At 52.2% G+C, this 17,885-nt stretch overlaps 1 protein-coding gene across 1 annotated transcript; it reads left to right on the top strand.

The window, feature by feature from the left end:
* The first annotated feature begins 894 nt into the window (after positions 1-894).
* Positions 895-3,441, top strand: LOC102062150 (class II histocompatibility antigen, B-L beta chain-like). The gene is made up of 5 exons (XM_074529807.1): positions 895-1,054; positions 1,505-1,784; positions 2,382-2,656; positions 3,226-3,332; positions 3,433-3,441. The coding sequence occupies exons 1-5, from the start codon at positions 970-972 to the stop codon at positions 3,439-3,441; spliced, it is 756 nt and encodes a 251-aa protein (XP_074385908.1). The 5' UTR covers positions 895-969.
* The last annotated feature ends 14,444 nt before the right edge of the window (positions 3,442-17,885 follow it).

A 17,885-nucleotide genomic window follows, 5' to 3' on the forward strand; every position in this document is an offset into this window, starting at 1 on the left:
TATCTCTCTTCTCATTCAACTCCAGGAGGATCAGCATTTGTAAGGTTTCCATCATCCAAGAAAAGGGTTACAATCTCGGGCTCTGCCTGCCCAGAACTCCCACGCTGGCCCTGCTGGGCACCTTCTCTCTGCCCCCCTTCTCCTTCTCGGCTCTGTTACCAGCACAAGATGGCAAATTTCAAGGTGGCACAGGCACAGACACCGGCTCTCTCTCTCTCTGTGGCCGCTGCCCGATGTCTCTCAGTGCTCCTCCACCCTTCCATCCTGCAGGGGCCTTCACCTCCCTTCTCTGTCCAAGGCCCGGCTCCCCTCACCCGGCCGCATGGCTTCCCCTCCCGCACCCAGCCCACAGCCAGGCAGGGCAGCTCTGAATCTTTCACCCGCCGGAACCAAGAGAGCTTCCCCTGGGAGTTCTCTGCTTTTAACCCCCTGTGTTCTCAGAGGTGAATCCATGTCCTCAGCGGCCACACCAGGTGTCATTATTCAAATCTGAGCACTGATTGGTTCGACCACAACATCCCAAGAAATCTCACTTCCTTTTCAAACCAGGACAGCGGGTCAAAGGGATCCGAACAGAAAATCCTGAACGAGCTCAGAAACCCCAAAATAAGGGTTAAATGTGAAATGAGCGGCTTTGATTGTCCACCACAGCCCGCGCCTCTCCATCCCCGCCCCATCTGCCCACCGCCCCAAGGTTCCCCCTGCCCAAAAAACCCCCAGCCCGGGGCTGCAGCGTTCCGGAAAGGCCTCAGCCAATGGCAGCGCAGGCAGTCGGCATCTTAGCCAATGAGTGCTCCGGGCTTTGGATTTCCTCATCGGTTGCTGGGCAGAGCCCGTGGCCGGTCGCTGCCCGGAAGCGGCGGCAGCCAATGAGAGCGCGCGGCGCTGCCGAGCCCGCCCTGCTCCGGACTGGCGCTCCCAGCGCAGCGCGGCTGCTTTGGGGCTGCTGCTCCCTGCCCGGCCCCGGCCATGGGGCGAGGGGCGGCAGCTGGGGCCCTGCTGGCGGCACTGGTGGTGCTGGGAGCCCCCCCGGCTGCGGGCGCGGAGCTCTCGGGTGAGCGGGGGGGCGGGAGGCGCTGGGACAGGGAGGGAGAAGGGGGAAAATGGGGCCAAGTGGGGAGCCCGGAAATGGAGGGGGAGGAGGAGGGGACCCCCCCAAAAGGGAGAGCCGGAGGGGCTGAGGGGCTGGGGGAGGGGAGGGGTGGGAGAGGGTGGGGAAAGGGGGGAAAAGGGGAGGTGGGCCCCCAAAACTGATCCCGAGGGGGCTGGAGATTGGGGGATTTGTGGGAAAATGGGGAAATGGGACCCCAAAAGTGATTTTGGGAGCGGCCGGAGGTGGGAGGGGAGAGGATGTGAAAGGGGAAATGGGGGAAGGGTGGCAAAGAGGAAGCGGCAGCGCGGGCAGGAGGGTCCCATGGTGGCCGTGGGGCACAGGGGGTGCGGAGTGGGGATCCGGGGTGGCCCCGGTGGGGGGCAACTCCGGATCTGTGTTCTGCACTCACAGGAGTGTTCCAGGAGATGAGAACGAGAGAGTGTCACTTCATTAATGGTACGGAGAAGGTGAGGTTCCTGAGGAGGTACATCTACAATCGGAAGCAGTACATGATGTTCGACAGCGACGTGGGGGTGTTCGTGGGGGACACACGATTTGGGGAGATACAGGCCTGGTGCTGGAACAGACACCCGGAAATACTGGAGGATCATCGGGCTGCTGTTGACACGTTCTGTCGGGCCGGCTACGAGCTTGCTGCCCCGTTGCTCCTGGGGCGCCGAGCTGAGCGCGGGTCAGAGCGTGTCCCCTCGGGACCTGCCCTGCCAGTGACCCTGAAGCCCCTCAAAACGTCTCTGAGAATCAGCCCAGGGCCCTCAGCCCTGCTTCGGAACAACCCCGGGGCCTCCTGTCCCACCCAGTGACCCCCGTGTCTCTCCCAGTCCGTCCCAGCCTGTCTCAGTACCCGCCCGGCGTGACCATCCGGGTTGTCCGTGTAGCCGACGCCTTTTCGCCAATGAGAGGGCGTCTCTCTGATGACTCATCGGTTGCCAGGCAGAGTGCCTGGCGGTGAAGTGCCGAGTGCCCCGCGCTGGACTCGGACTTCCAGTGCCGCGAACTTCATTCCCAGTTAAATCTAGTGCCTCCAAGATGCCCCCGAGTGCCATCCCAGTCGTTCCCAGTGCTTCCTCTGTCCCTCCCACCTCCTCTCAGCCTATTCCCAATCCATTCCAAATTCATTCCCAGTTCATTCTCGGTTCCCGCCCGGACGTCCAACCTCTCTCCCAGTGCGCCCCACCCTGTCCCATCTCTCTCAGTGCCACCCCAATCGCTCCCACTCCCTCTCCAGCCAAACCCAGCCCTCTCCTCTCTCTCTCCCAGTGTCCCCCAGCGTGTCCATCTCGCTGGTGCCCCCCTCGAGCTCCCAGCCCGGCCCCGGCCGCCTGCTCTGCTCCGTGATGGATTTCTACCCTGCTGCCATCCAGGTGAGGTGGTTCCAGGGCCAGCAGGAGCTGTCGGAGCACGTGGTGGCCACCGACGTGGTCCCCAACGGGGACTGGACCTACCAGCTGCTGGTGCTGCTGGAAACCTCCCCCCCGGTGCGGGCTCAGCTACACTGCCAGGTGGAGCACGTCAGCCTGGAGCAGCCCCTGAGGCGGCACTGGGGTACGGGGGAGCCCCTGGGGGCGCTGGCAGAACCACTGGGCTGTGCTGGGAGGCACTGGGAGGGAGCTGGAGAGAGCCGGGCTGGAAGTGGGAGAGGGGCTGGGGGCTGGACAAGGGCTGGGAAGGGGTTTGGGGGATGCTGGGGAGGGTGGGATGGGCTTGGGGGGTGCACGGTGGGCACTGGGAGGGAGTTTGGGGGCGCTGGGTGTGACTGGGAGGGATCGCAGTGAGCCCTGAGGGGCTGGAAGAAGATCGGTGATGGCAAAGCGGGGCTCGCCATGAGCTCGGTTGTGCTGGGCACAGACTGGGAGGGCTCTGGCTGAGTCCGGGGCTGCCAAGGGACTGCGAGAGGCTTTGGGGGTCCTGGGGCGCTGGGGACAGCTGGGAGGGGGCTGTGGGATGCTGAGAGGGACGGGAGGGGCTTTGGTGGCTCCTGGGCAGGTCAAAAAGGGATCGGGGGGAGGTTTCAGGGGGTCTTGGCTGGGCTGGGAGCCGCAGGAAGGGCGCTGGGAGGGGCTCGGGGTGTCGGTGAGAGGTTTTGGGGGTGCTGAGCCCTGCGGACCCCCCAGAGATGCCGCCGGACGCCGCTCGCAGCAAGATGCTGACGGGCATCGGGGGCTTCGTCTTGGGCTTCGTCTTCCTGGCGCTGGGGCTCGGCTTCTCCCTGCGCAAGAAGGTCAGGGCGGGTGCCGGGGGTGGCGTCCCCGCCGTGGCGGAGCGTGTGCGCTCCCGCCGGGGCCCCCAGCCCGGTGTCACCCCCTTTTCTGTGCCCACAGAGCTCCTGAGCCGGCGGCGGCCGCAGCCCCTCCCCGTGGGCTCAGGCCCGGCCGGGACCCCCCGCTCCGTCCCCATTCCGCTGATTTTGGGGGGGTCCCGTGTCCCCCCCCCAGCCCCGCTGGCGCTCTGCCCCCGCCCAGTGCCTGCTCCCAGTGCTCCCAGTAAAGCTTCCCAGTTGGGCCCGTGGCCGTTTATTGGGGGTGATGGGGAGGGGTTTCGGGGAGGCGATGGGACCGATTTGGGCAAAGGGAGGGGGACAAAGGGTGGGGGCTGGGCCCGGGGGGAGCAGGAGGAGAAGTGGAGGAGGAGGAAGGAGCCGGAGCAGGGCAGGAGAGAGGAGGAGAAGGAGGTGGGGTAAGGAATCAGGAGGAACCGGTGGGAAGGAGGAACTGGACAGAAGAGGAAGAGGTGGAGGAGGAGGAAGGGCAGCAGCACCAGAATCCAGCTTTTCCCCTGTCCACTCAGGAGCTGCAGCACCCTGGCCCCGTCTGCTTCACCTTCTCCCCATATATTGCAGGGCGCGGGGAAGGGGAGCTTAACCCTTGTTAAGAATCTTTAAATAATTTAAAATAACTAATACATTTTAATTTTAATAAAATTTTATTTTAATATATGAATATGCCCCTATAATTTAAATTTATATATTTTAAAAAATAATTTAATAATAACTAATAATTACCTGGGCCCCTTGTTGAGAAAATTTTGTTTCTAAAGCAGAGTGGGACAAAGAGATCCGAGTAAAAAATCCTGAACGAGCACAGTGCCCGAAAAATCGGGGTTAAATGTGAAATGAGCGGCTTTGATTGGCTGGCCAAGCACAGCCCACCCCTCTCCATCCCCGCCCCCACCTGCCCAGCCTGCCCAAGGTTCCACCTCCTCAAAAAACGCCCAGCCCGGGGCTGCAGCGTCCCGGAAAGGCCTCAGCCAATGGCAGAGCAGGCAGAACGCGTATGACGATTTGTCCTTAGTTTGTGGAATCGATCTCATGATCGCAAAAAGAACCGACCCGGTACAAGGGGGTTTGCAATGATAATCGAAACAAATGCACCTTTATTGAATGACCACAGTAAAATGCGATAGAGGGATTAAGGGAGAGAAAAAGAGAGCGGAAGAGAGAGACAAAAGAGAGAGAGAAAGAGGGGATAGAGCTACCAAACGTAGAGATGAAGTCCTTTGGTCCAGTCCAGTCGAGGATCCGCCTGTTACGTCGGGGAGATCTCGAAGTCTCTCGCTAACTCAGAGGTTTTTATTATGATAACTGTATTGGAAATTGCGAGGGGGGGATACAGATACAATAAGGAATAGATGTAACAGGTAGTCCATGCTCTCAGCAGTAAGCGAGAGCCATTGTCTTCTTGGTGCAGCGGTCACAACCTGCAGGCAAACATCTCGCTTTGGTCAGCTTGCCTCCCCCACACACCTGCCCCGGACTGGGGGTTTCAGTGCCAGTCCTTGGAAGGAGCAGAGGGGCCTTTTCACATGGGGGTTCCATGTCTCAGTCCTTGATGGAGAGGCTCCTTCCATCTCAGTCTGTCTGTCCCGGTGGTTGTAAAACAGGTGAGGGTCTTCTGTGGGGGGACCACCTGAAACTCAGGAGAAGTCCAGCCAGGCCGAGAGGTGGGACAGCTCCCAAGGCTGTTGTTGCACAAAGGGCACGGTGCCCCTTCTTCTTCTCATTGGGCTCAGTGTAGCACACAGCAAACAACACCTGTGAGAACAATGGCTTAGCTCTGTGCTCTCAGGTCTCAGGCACATGACTTTCTCCCTTGGAGCCAGAGATTTCAGACATGAGAGGTCTTCTCTTCAGTGGTCCCCCAATGACAATTGTGAGGCAGATGAGGGAAAATTCGGACAGACTCTCACACGACCCCGTGAGTCACGATTGTCTTGAGGGATCTTCATCAGCAGAACTCTGGAGCATCATTGATGAGTCTGCAGAACTCGCTGTACGTTGGTAGTATAACCTGTGGTGGTTTGATCAGGAAGGAGTGGGAATTCTGGGAAGCTGTGGTCAAACCAATGAAGGTTTTGGGTTTGAGACTGGCACCCGGTGTAGCCAGTGAGTTTGGACACACCTCCGAGAATACACAGGGGTTAAAAGCAGGGCACTGCCCTTGGCACTCTCTCTTGGGACGTCGCGGCGAAGAGGTCAGATCTCTCCCCCGTCCAGCCCAGCCGCTGCTGCTGGGCGGGGGAGGGGCAGCCATGCGGTAGGCCCGGGGCCTGGACAGAGATGGGGGTTGAGGGGGCTTCGAGGATGGAAGGGTGGAAGATCCCAGGGAGTCAGCCCTCGGGCAGCCATCCCCCCCCAAGAGAGAGAGAGAGAGAGAGAGGAGGGCCGGCGTCTGAATGTGATAGCAGCCGCCCAGGAGGAGAAAGGGGAGGGAAGAGTGCAGCCTGGCCGGTGGAGCAGCAGCACCTGTGGGAGTACCAGCATTCTACCAGCATTCTGAGATAGACAGAGACTGAAAACTTTTAACCCTTTCTTTCATGATTGGGGCCTTGCAAAAATGCTAATCCTCCTCGAAGCTGAATAAGAAGGGAGATAAGAGATGAGATGAGACAAGGACCTGGCCCAAAGAACGTGGAGATGATTGGATGGGGAGAGATGATTTGGAGTGGCCTTTTGGCTGGACTTTTCTTGTGGCCATGGACTCAGTTGTTCCTGTGACACAGACTGCATTTAGGGGGAGGCAGTGCCTCAAAACCAGGAGGGTTCATTCGTGAGGACCCCCCGGCCCCAGGGGGTTGGAAAAATATGGGGGGGACAGATGTCCCAAAGCAGAGACTGTGCCTTTTTGGAGTGAGACAAGGCATCCTTGAAAGACAACCCTAAAAGCAGCTCTGGTCCATGCCGTCAGTGGTGAGAGCACTGGGCATGGAAGGAAGATGTCACAAGCGGCAAAAGGACTTTTTCCGGGCGGTGCCGAAGTGACAAGGAAGCACACGAGGTTTCAGTGTGTTTCCAGGAGAAGCCTATGGAACAAGAAGGACTCCTTTCCTCTTCATGAACTGCAGTTTGAGTATACTAAAGTGTGGGGCCAAGGCTGGGCAGTTGATTTGGGAGAATGTATCGGATTGGGAAAGTCAGGGAGTGGGGAGGAGGAAAGTTTTTTTGTAAGGTTTTCAATTTCTTTTTTTCTTTTCCTTATAGTCTTTCCCTATTTTCCTGTAGTTTAAGTAATAAAGTGTTCTTTATGTTTAAGTTAGAGCCTGTTTTGCTTATTCCTGGTCACATCTCACAGCAGACACCAGGGTGAGGCATTTTCATGGGGGGCACTGGCTCTGTGCCAGGCTCAAACCATGACAAACCCGGAAAAATAGGGACGATAGAAAGAGAGGAAATAGAGTGAGAGAGGGAAAAAAAAGGATAGGAGAAGGAGGGGGAAAGGAAAACAATAAACAAACATAATATTGATTATCATAACAATTTTCACAAATGGTTGATTAATTAAAACAATATTACTTGTAAAACAATATTTAAATGGTTAAAACCAGTCACAAATAATCAAAAGCAAAAGCAATCAACACATATTAATACAAGCATAAACTTTAAAAAATTATTTTCTAAAACAATTCACTAAAAATCAAACGTAATTTCCACAAAATCATAAATGGAAATCAAGGATTATTCCAAAACACATGGGCTTCATTCATAATTGCCTTGTGTCAAATGTCATGGGGATGTCCACAGTGTTGAGGACATCAGCCAAGTTGTGTGCATTAACTATAGACGTCAACCTTGTCAGCTGTTTCATGCTCCAATTAATAATGAATGGGACTGCTGATAAAATAAAACCAAACAGAATTATTATCAAAAGGATAACAATGGGATGACGCTCTTCAGGACACCCGTGTGTCCTAGGGTGACGTGACGATGCTTGTATCCCCATTCATATGTTCTGTGCCTTTAAGACTGTCTCTGTAGTGTGAAAGTTTTGTTTGAGTTTTTCTTATTAAGGACACGGAGACGGGGCAGTGCATAGTTCTGCTTTCGCCTTTTTGCTTTGCTCTCTCTCTCTCTCTGGCTCTTACTTCTGCTTCACTTCTGCTTGCTTTTGCTCCTGCTCATTAGCTAGTTTAGCTAAGCAGTCCAAATTCCTTCGTGGTCTGTTTCTCCTTTCGTTTTTTCAACCTTCTCAAACCTGCTCCAGACTGGGACCTGGGAATACCGAGAGTTTGCACCTTGTGGCTGCAGCAGCTGCCCCAGCGCCGGAGGGACTGAGAACAGAGCGACCACCCCCGAGAGAGACTTTCTGAATTTGTCATCTTTTTCAGAGCGGTGTCATCCGGTATTGATCATTCTGTGTGCTGGGGGTGCTGTGCCTGTTAAATAAACAGGTTCTTTCCTCTTCTCTCTGAGGAATCCTTCCCAAACTGGTTGGGGGCAGGGGCCGCGTGGGTTTGCTTTCTGGAGGGGCCCCCTTTGGAGATTCTCTACCAAATTTACCCTTAACTGGGACAAAATTTGGCACCCAACACGTGGGGCTCGAGAGAGAGTGGAAAAACCCTGTTTTGAGTGCATTTTGGTTGCCATTACTCTGTGTTTGTGTAAAGCAGTTAATACCCATGCTTTTTGAATTCATAATGTCTGTTGGGGTGAAGGCTTGCATGCATTTCTGGTCCCTAAGGTTTTTTGAGGTTTTAATACCTCCGTGGTCCCTAGGTTTATTTTCTTATCCAGAAATAGCTTTGGTATTGTCCCTAATATGTAGTTTTTATAGCAGAGGGGCAGTGACCAGAATAGCTGTCCTGCTGGGCTTGGTGGTAATGATGTGTAAAAAGTTTATAAACATGCTGGGATCTGCTCCAGGTATGAATGGTTCATGGCTATGGTTATGCATCCAGTTTGTTAGAGGAGGAGCAGCAGGGGATCAGGCATTTCAGCCTTTGCTTTCCTTCTTCTCCTATGAATCTGGTGCATCACTAGTGAAGGATGTTCAATTTCCCCTAAACGTTAAAGAAACCATCTTTCTGGTATTCAATCTGGTAACCTTCCTCTATACAGCCTGCTGCTTCTCTAGGATGAGGGCTGAGATTTCTAGATGGGCTGATGAGACCCCTGACTCAGGAGTGGACCCTGGTGTGGAAAATCCTAAGTGGTGTGGGAAATGGGAGGATATGGGCCAAATCCTGAAGGAATTCTCTGTCCCTATAGTCTGGGATTTTCCCCATGAGCAAATTCAGAACCCAGCTGAGGTGGGGAAATATCTGAAAGAGAAGTACCAGGATGAGCCTAAGGAGAGGAAGGTCATTGCAGTGAGCTGGGCCCTGGCTTGTGCTCATCGCTCACTGCTAGATCCTGTTGGGCAGCAGACAGAGGCAGGGGGGCAGGGAGATAAATCAGCAACTGTCCCGGTGACTCAGGCTGCAGCCAACAGCCCAGGCTCGAAGCCAGCAGCCAAACCAGATAGTGAGCCTAAGCCAGCAGCTAAACCAGAAAATAAGCCTCAACCAATGGCTGTTGCTGCCAGTACTAGAAGTGGGAAATGCATGGACAAGACCAATTGACCAGTGGATGATGAGGAAGATGATGATGAATGAGAAGGAACCTGAATGCCTCCTGACATAAAATCAGGAGTCAAAGCAGCAGGTGCAAGATCAGATGCAAATATTGAGTCCTTTTCCCTGAAGGACCTTCGTGGCTTACGGAAGGATTACATGTGGGGACGGGGTCTGTTTCTATTGCTGGTGTGACAGGGGGATCACAGGATTTTACTTTGGTGGAAGCTGAGGTGAGCCTGACGGGAAATGAGTGGAAGAAACACCCTATTGTGACTGGCCCAGAGGCCCCATGCATTTTAGGTACACACTTCTATTGGAATATGAATCCCAATATTACCAGGTAGATTGTGCCTGGGCCAGTCTGACCCTCGATGCTAAGCCAAAGGTGGCAGCTGTGGTGTATCACCCCAGAGACATCTTTAGCTTGCTGGTGGTTGCAGCTGGGCACTAAACAAGTCGAGGCTTGTTAGGATCTCCGTTTAACTCAGTAGGAGGGCTTCAGGCGATGGTGAAGAGAAAAAGCTGGATTCTGCTGGAGGGTTTCATATCCAGAGATTTATTCCATGGTTACAGAGGTCTGAATCTTAGGAACAGCTCCAGCAGAATCGCGGCCGCATGGCCTGATTCACCTTTTAAGCTCAGGGGGAGGGGAGGGGACAGGTGAGCCACCAACCAGGTGGGAGGGGCGGGGTCTCAAGGGACGAGGGACACCTAGACAGGCAAATGACCCCCAGGCCTGAGGGGCATCCTTTGAACTTGACCAACCACACGACACCTTGTTGGAATGTTAAGCCTGATTGACAGGACTCACTCAGCAAGGGACGAGGAGGGGAGGGGAAGAGGGTATTGGCACACCTGGGGAAGGGATCTGAAAGTTTAAAACACACCGCAAAATCTCCCCCTAGTTTTGTTTAAAAAGAAGCAGACTGTGTTTGTGGTGCAGAATGCTTGCCAAACCGTGAATGGTAAATCAGTTCTTCCTCTACAGGAGGGTCAGTGTTTTCCACTGAGGCTTCCAGGTCATCCATTGGAGCACTGAGGGCTACCAAATGGTAGACCTCAGGAGGGGGAGATGAGCTTGAAATTAACTTGAGAACCATGCGTTTGATTAGTCCAAAAACAATGCTAACAACTACAATAACTATAACTAAAATAAACAGCGCTAAAAACACAGTTTTCAGAATAGATCCCAACCAGCCGGAAAGTCCCCAGCCTTTGAACAGTCCATTCAGCTCATTGTCAGTTTCTGTGATGATGTCCAAGAGCCTTTGTCAAGGTAGTCCATACGTGGTTTGGGCTGCGGCACTATGCAGGAGATCACAGGTGGGATGATCACGAGTAGGACGAGAAGCAGGCTCGGTCTCACAGCATCTCGAGGCTTCACACGAACAGTGGGATCTAAACTGGTACAAGAACTTGAAACAAACATATATTACAAGCTATTCCAGATAGGAGGTTTAAATGGAATTTCCTCCAGAGAACGCGTGCGGTGTTTTCTTCTCCAGGCAGCATGAGCAACCTGGGGCGTTTCTGTAGATTTCTCTGAGACCTTGGGAACATAGGACTTTACCCATTTGGAAGGAACCCACCTTAAGCCAGAGGGGGTGGACACACAGGTGTATCCACGTCCACAAGTAACCAATTTGTAAGGTCCCACAATTTTCCAAGTCTCAGGGTCCTTTACTAAAACTGGAGGATTTTATTTCATCAACCTATGACTGCTCCCCCTAAAGTGGCGTAGGATGGGCGGGTTCAGGCTGTCAAAAGAACAATTCAGAAAATTGATTGTGAATAGTGCCCTGGATATCCGGATGTGGGGAGGTTCTACCTTCAGAACCTGTTGTTGCTAGTCCAGGACCCTTTTAATATCACGGTGAGTTCTTTCTACAATGGCTTGACCTGTAGGGGAGTAGGGGATGCCAGTTTTGTGCTCTACTCCCCATTGTTGCAGGAAGCTCCCGAATTCCTTGGATTTATAAACAGGCCCATTATCAGTTTTCAGCTCCTTGGGGATGCCCATGAAAGAAAAAGCCTGTAAGAGGTGCTTAATAGCATCAATAGATGATTCTCCTGTGTGGGCAGAAGCATAGACCGCTCCAGAAAAGGTATCTACACTAACGTGAACATATTTCTGCCGTCCAAAAGACTGTATGTGTGTCACATCTGTTTGCCACAGTTCACAACTGTTCAGTCCCCTTGGGTTTGCTCCCATACTCACCGTAGGGAGCGCATGTTGTTGGCAATTTGGGCACGTGGCCACAATCGCTTTGGCCTGTTCTTGAGTGATGTTAAACTGGCGAACCAGGCCAGGTGCATTTTGGTGGAAAAGCTGGTGGCTGATTTTTGCCTGTTCAAAAACCTTTGGGAGAGTGGCCATCACTGTAGGTTCAGCAAGAGCATCTGCCCTTCTGTTGCCTTCAGTGATAAACCCTGGCAAGTCAGTGTGTGACCTGACATGCATCACATAAAATGGTTGCTCGCGGTGAGTGACTAACTTTACCAGTTTTGAGAGCAATTCAAAAAGTGTGATGTTAGACACTTCTTGCAGTATTGCTTGATCTGCCCTGGACACCACTCCTGCCACATATGCAGAGTCTGTAATTAGATTGAATGGTTCTGAGAACCTTTCAAAAGCCCTAACAACCGCAGCCAATTGAGCAGCTTGAGGTGAACCCTCCACCTCAGCAACGTCTGTCTCCCACTGCTGGCTTTGAGGATCCTTCCAAGTCATAACAGACTTGTGGGACCTCCCGGACGCACCTGTAAAGACAGTCAGAGCCCTTTCTAAAGGTCTCCTACTTAGAGCACTTCTCAATTTTAAAGTAAATTGAACATCTTGTTCAAACAATTTGTGAGCGGGCCGCGCTACCGAAATTTGTCCTGAGTAGGAATCCAGAGCAAACTGCAACACTTCATTTTCTTGAAACAATTGTTCCAGTATTTTCATAGTGTTTTGACCTGATTTTAACTCAACTGGAATGTGAATGCACTTAAAATCACATCCTGCTAACTCCCTGATCCGGGTCCTTGCTTTCCGGATCAGTTCCGCTAACAGCTCCTGAGGCTTTGTCAGTCTCTTGGACCTTTTGTGACTGAGGAAAACCCATTCTATGATCAAGAGAGAGTCCCTCTGGTCCCGGTCCTTTTTTGGTGTGTTCTTTGCCTTAGGTGTTTGTTTTTCCTCCCACTGGAAAATAATTCCATGGAGGTGTGGCAACTTACCTAGAATGATAAATTTGAATGGCAGGTCAGGCCGGCATCGGTGGGCCTGTCTTGTGGACATTGCAATCTGAACCTTTTTCGAGAGCTTTCTGTGCCTCTGGGGTAATAGACCTAGGAGCACATGGGTCCTCTCCCCCTTTCAATAAATTGAAGAGACGGGCAAGGTCTTCGTTAGTCAGACCGAGCCATGGTCTTACCCAATTCAAAGACCCACACAACTTGTGGACATCCGCAAGGGTCTTGATCCTTGGATTGATTTCTAGTTTTTGAGGAACAATGGCCCTGTTTCCAATTTCTAAGCCCAAATACTTCCAAGGTGGCATCTTTTGAAGTTTCTTTTCCTGGACCTCGAACCCTGCAACAATCAATGCATCAATCGTTAGGTCAAGCGCATGTGTGAGTAAATCATCATTGGGGGCACACACGAGGATATCATCCATATAATGATAGATGATTGCCTTCTCTGCGGCTGCACGTACTGGGGAAAGCAGGGAAGAGACATACCACTGGCAGATAGCTGGAGATACCTTCAGGCCCTGAGGAAGAACGGTCCAATGGTACCTTTTCATAGGGGATTCCATGTTGGTGGAAGGGACAGAGAATGCAAAACGCGGTGCATCGTCAGGATGCAAGGGGATTTGGAAAAAACAATCTTTAATATCAATAACAGCTAATTTCCAATCTTGGGGAAGCATTGTTGGGGATGGCATACCAGGTTGGGGAGAACCCATATCTTCAATTACATTATTAATTTGTCGGAGGTCGTGAAGAAGTTGCCATCTCTTTTTGTCAGCTTTTTGGATGACAAACACTGGAGAGTTCCATGGGGACATGGTCTCCACAATGTGGCCCTTTCTTAGTTGCTCTTCCATTAGTTCCTCAAGCACGTTTATTTTTTGTTTACTGAGCGGCCACTGTTTCACGTCAACTGGTTTGTCTGTTTTCCACTTCAGTTTTGGATGGGGCGCTGTTGTTCAATGACTGCAGCGCAAAGAAGCTGTGGAGAGTCTGGAATATCAATGGTGACACCCCACTGGGCCATTAAATCTCTCCCTAACAAAGGTTCCGAATAATCTAACACAAATGGATGGATATTTGCCAATTGTCCCTTTGGTCCCTCAGTATGAATAATGCTTTTGGATTGTCTTGCCAATTGCAGACCTCCTACACCTCGAAGGTGACCAGCAACATTTTGCAAAGGCCAATGTGCTGGCCAGTCTTGTGCTGAAATCACTGTGCAGTCTGCACCTGTGTCTACAAGCATCTCAATGCGTTTTGACTTCCCACCCCCACTGAGGTTACACCATAATTTAGGTTTGTCCTTGCCAATAACTTGGACCCGGGCGACTGTGGGCCCTTGTTTTTCAGTACTTTCATGTTAGGATGGTACAGGGATAGCTTGAGCAACAATTTGTCCCTTGGGAATAAACAGGGGTGGGTGGAAACAGTGCAGGCTGAGAACGAATTGCTCAGGATCTGATGTTGTCATTCCTGGAGCAATCTTGATCTGTTGTGGTGTGTGTTTGGTGTCCCCAATGATGATGTACTTACAACGAATTCGGTTCCAAGTACCCTTCTGTTCAGGGTTGATAGAGACAAAATGCCAGTCAATGTCCTTCAGGTGGAGTGACTCTGTCAGCTGCAACCTGTAAGGCTCATTGACAGAAAACGTGGTTAACATAGGATCACCTAAATCATAACAAAGGTTATTTTGTTTCACTTTCAACAGTGGACCAGCAGACTTGGTCTTTGAAGCACCTGCTTCACTTACACAAATGTTAATATTATCGTGCGCTTGATTTGTTTTGCTACCCTTATTCCCTTGGCCTGCTCTTTTTGTGTCTGCACACCTGGCAGGCAGGGGCTCCCTTTTCAGTTTTTTTGTTGTTGTTGACCCCCAGGGAGGGCTTGTAGTTCTCCTCCCCTGCCATTTCAAAATTCATCAAATTCCCTTTTTCAGGGGGCACTGGTTACTCCAGTGCCCTAGGTTATTACAAAGCAGGCATGGTTTTGTGGGCTCAACAATTGCTGGTCTCCGCTGCTGCCCAGGGTACTGCTGTGCTGAGGGAAAAGGTGCAGGCTGGCAATGGCTGAGGTGGTCTTGGCAGCAGCCTTGGTCTGGTGTCTTCAGCCACACTCATCAGAGGCACTTTCCTGTTACGGACTAGAAGCATATCTTTTAGTGTAGGGGGAGGTTCTATAGGAAGGCTCAGGATTGCTGCTCGACACTGTTCATTTGCATTTGTAAACGCCATTTCCTCTAAAATCGCTTCCCTAGCATTCACTTTTTTAATTTGTATTTCAATGGCTCTAGTTAACTTTTCTACAAATTTCAAAAAGGGCTCTGATGGTAACTGTTTAATTTTACTATAGGGCTCTAAAGGCCCCTCAGGTTGGAGGGAAAAAAATGCTATTTCAGCTGCTTCTTTAACTTTCTCGAGTGTTTCTGCAGGAATTGCAGTAGCTTGGATTGAGGGTGAAGGCCATTGATCCTCACCACAGAGGTGCTCAATGGTGATAGGGTTACCACTGTTGTCTTTTGCTCTGTTTGGATCAGCATGCAAGCCTGGGAGAGCATCTTTTAGCAGTTGTTTCCATGCTAATTCCCATAATTTGAATTCTGTGGAGGTCATGAGGCAGGAAAAAAGCTGTTTTAAATCATGTGGAATTACCACAATCCTACACAGTTCAGTATTTAAAAGGCCACGGAAATATGGACTGTGTGGACCATATTCTTTATGAGATTTACAGATCTCTTTAATCAATTGTCGTCCAAAAGAACTCCAGTTAGCAGTTGGGGCTGCTCCTCTCTGAGCTGCAGACTGAAAGGTAACAGGAGCTAGTGACAACATGGGACTATGCATTGGGTCTGCTGTTCCTTGCTCTGTATCCCGTGAATCAGAAGCATTGGGATCACAGCTACAGGTTTGGGGACAGGCAGTGGGTGTGTCCCCACCGTGGGAACCCGGGGAGGGGGTGGGGACGCAATGGGCAAAGGGGGCGGGGACAGGGGGCTGGCAAGTGGCCGGGACACTGTGGGAACAGGGGGCGGGGTTAAGGGGCAGGCAGAGGGTGGGGACACCTGGTGACATCACGTCAGCAGACACCCCCTGGGAGGAGTAGAGGGGCGGAGCCGAGGGGACTGCAGTAAAGGGAGGAGGAGGGGGGAGGGTGTCGAACAGGAGGAGAGGGGGATGGAATTTTGGAATGCTTAAGAGGAATTTGGGAAGAAGAAGACCAGGTTTGGGAAGATGCCACATGGCATCCACCATCTTGTGGATCCCATAGGGACTGGGGGCCATTTTGGGCATCACTGCTCTCTGGAAAGCTGACACGTGCTCTGGGTTTCAGAGCAGGGGACACAGGGGATTGGGAAAGGTTCCACGCAGCCTGGCCAGGGCCTTGTGAACAGGACAACTCAGGCATTTTAGCAAACTCTGGGAATTGACTTCCCAATGAGTGTGCTGTCTTTAAAATACCAAGCTTTGGGGTAAGAGGTTTAGGGATTTTAGAGCTAGGAGAGGGAGAAACAGGGAGAGCAGAGATACATGGCTTGGCATTTGACTTTTTCTCCAATTCCTTTTGTTTGAGCAAGGCTGTTCGAATTTGTAAACTCCAGAACACAAATTCAGCTGAGGGTGCATTGCCAGATTGTCCTAAAGTTATCAATTCATTCCCAACTTTATCCCAGAATTGAATATTGTGGATTTCTTCAGGGGAGATTTTTGGGAAGTGTAGAAAAAGCCATCTTATAAACTGTTTCAATTTTCCTTTTGAGAACTTCACATTACCACTGGCTAAAATGCTAACAATATTATAATACACCCCTTTTTGTACAATGCTGAGTTTCGAACCCATGTTTAGATGTAAAAGGCAAAGTACTAAATCCCGCCTGACTGAAAACAAAGCCAAAATCAGCTACCAATTTCTAAAAAACAACCACAGATAGGAAAGCGATAACGAACAGACAAAAGCCTTACAATGCAGCTGTATATACTGCTTTTAAAATTCCTGAGCAGCAGCAGCAGGGCATGCCCTGCCGAGCCGAGGCAGAAACAAAGCCTCTCCCGCCATGGAATGCAGACCCCCGCGGAGCTGAGAGAGCAGCCACTCCACGTGGCAGCCGAAACCAGGGCCTCCTGCGCCGCGTGTGCAGAGAACACCCCCCACCCTGCACCGAGAGAGATCCCCCGGCCACGTGGCAAGCCAAAACCGGAGTCCCCTGAGCAGAGAGAGAGAGAGCAGAGTCCCCCTCCCCCGCACAGAGAGCCGAGCACGCTGCGCTGTCGAGCCGGGGGGAAGGGCAGAGAGCATTCCCGCTCCGGCGCAAATTCTAAAAGAGAACAACACACGCGGCAGAAAGCTAAAAGCCTAGAATGCAATGAATTCCCTCTGTGGAGGCTGCGCAGCCAAAAATGCAAAGGCAAAAAAAGGAACAGAACTCACGGCAGAGTCTGGTTTTTTTTTTTTTTTTTGCTTCTGCTCCACCGAGACCAGAGATACTCACCCGAAATGGAAGCTGTAGCTGGCTGGGTCTAGGCAGGTCTCTTCACAGGAACAAGACCTCTCTATGGGCAAGAGAGGCTGCCCTGTTCTTCCTCTGGAAAATCTGCTCACTAAAATGGAGCTGGGCTTTCCAGAGGCGCTGAACAGCCCGCAAAACTTCTTCTGGGAATATTCCCAAAGTCTCTAGCTGAGAGCGATGCAACCAACGCTCTTTCAGCTGGGTGCACAGCTGCCAGAAGCCTGTCCAAGGTAGTGAGAGTCTGTCTGGGGCTGCAGAGTCGCCTGCCCGACTCAGGGACGCCAAAATATTGGAATATGTATCCCAATATTACCAGTTAGATTGTGCATGGGCCAGTCTGACTCTTGCTGCTGGGCCAAAGGCAGCAGCTGTGGTGTATCACCCCAGAGACACCTTTAGCTTGCTGGTGGTTGCAGCTAGGCAGCCGAACAAGTCTGGGCTTGTAAGGAACTCGGTTTACCTCAGGAAGAAAGCTTCAGGCAAATGGTGAGGAGGAAAAGGAGATGGATTCTGCTGGAGGCTTTAATATCCAGAGTTTCATTCCATGGTCACAGAGGTCTGAATCTTGGCAACAGCTCCAACAGAATGCCAACCGCATGGCCTGATTCACCTTTTAAGCTCCCCGGGGCAGGGGGAGGGGAGGGGACAGTTGAGCCACCAACAAGGTGGGAGGGGCAGGGTCTCAGGGGAGGATGACACCTAGACAGACCAATACTTCTGGGCCTGAGGGGCATCCTTTGAAAGTGACAAACCACACGATGCCTTGCTGGAATGTTAAAACTGATTGACAGCCCAGCAGGGGGTGAGGGGGGAAGGGGAAGAGGAGTATTGGCACACCTGGGGATGGGACCCGGAAGGTTAAAACACACCGCAACACTTTGGGAGGTCCCCTCCTCCCCCGCTCCATTCCAGGCTCCCCCCTTCACCCCCGTTTCTGCCTTCTCCCTCCCTGTCCCAGCGCCTCCCGCCCCCCCGCTCACTCCAGACCTCCGCACCACAGCCCAGGAGGGCTCCCAGCACCACCAGTGCCACCAGCAGGGCCCCAGCTGCCGCCCCTCGCCCCATGGCCGGGGCCGGGCAGGGAGCAGCAGCCCCAAAGCAGCCGCGCTGCGCTGGGAGCGCCAGTCCGGAGCAGGGCGGGCTCGGCAGCGCCGCGCACTCTCATTGGCTGCCGCCGCTTCCGGGCAGGGATCGGCCACG

This window comes from Zonotrichia albicollis, chromosome 31 (assembly GCF_047830755.1).
Source record: "Zonotrichia albicollis isolate bZonAlb1 chromosome 31, bZonAlb1.hap1, whole genome shotgun sequence".
NCBI classification, from domain to species: domain Eukaryota; kingdom Metazoa; phylum Chordata; class Aves; order Passeriformes; family Passerellidae; genus Zonotrichia; species Zonotrichia albicollis.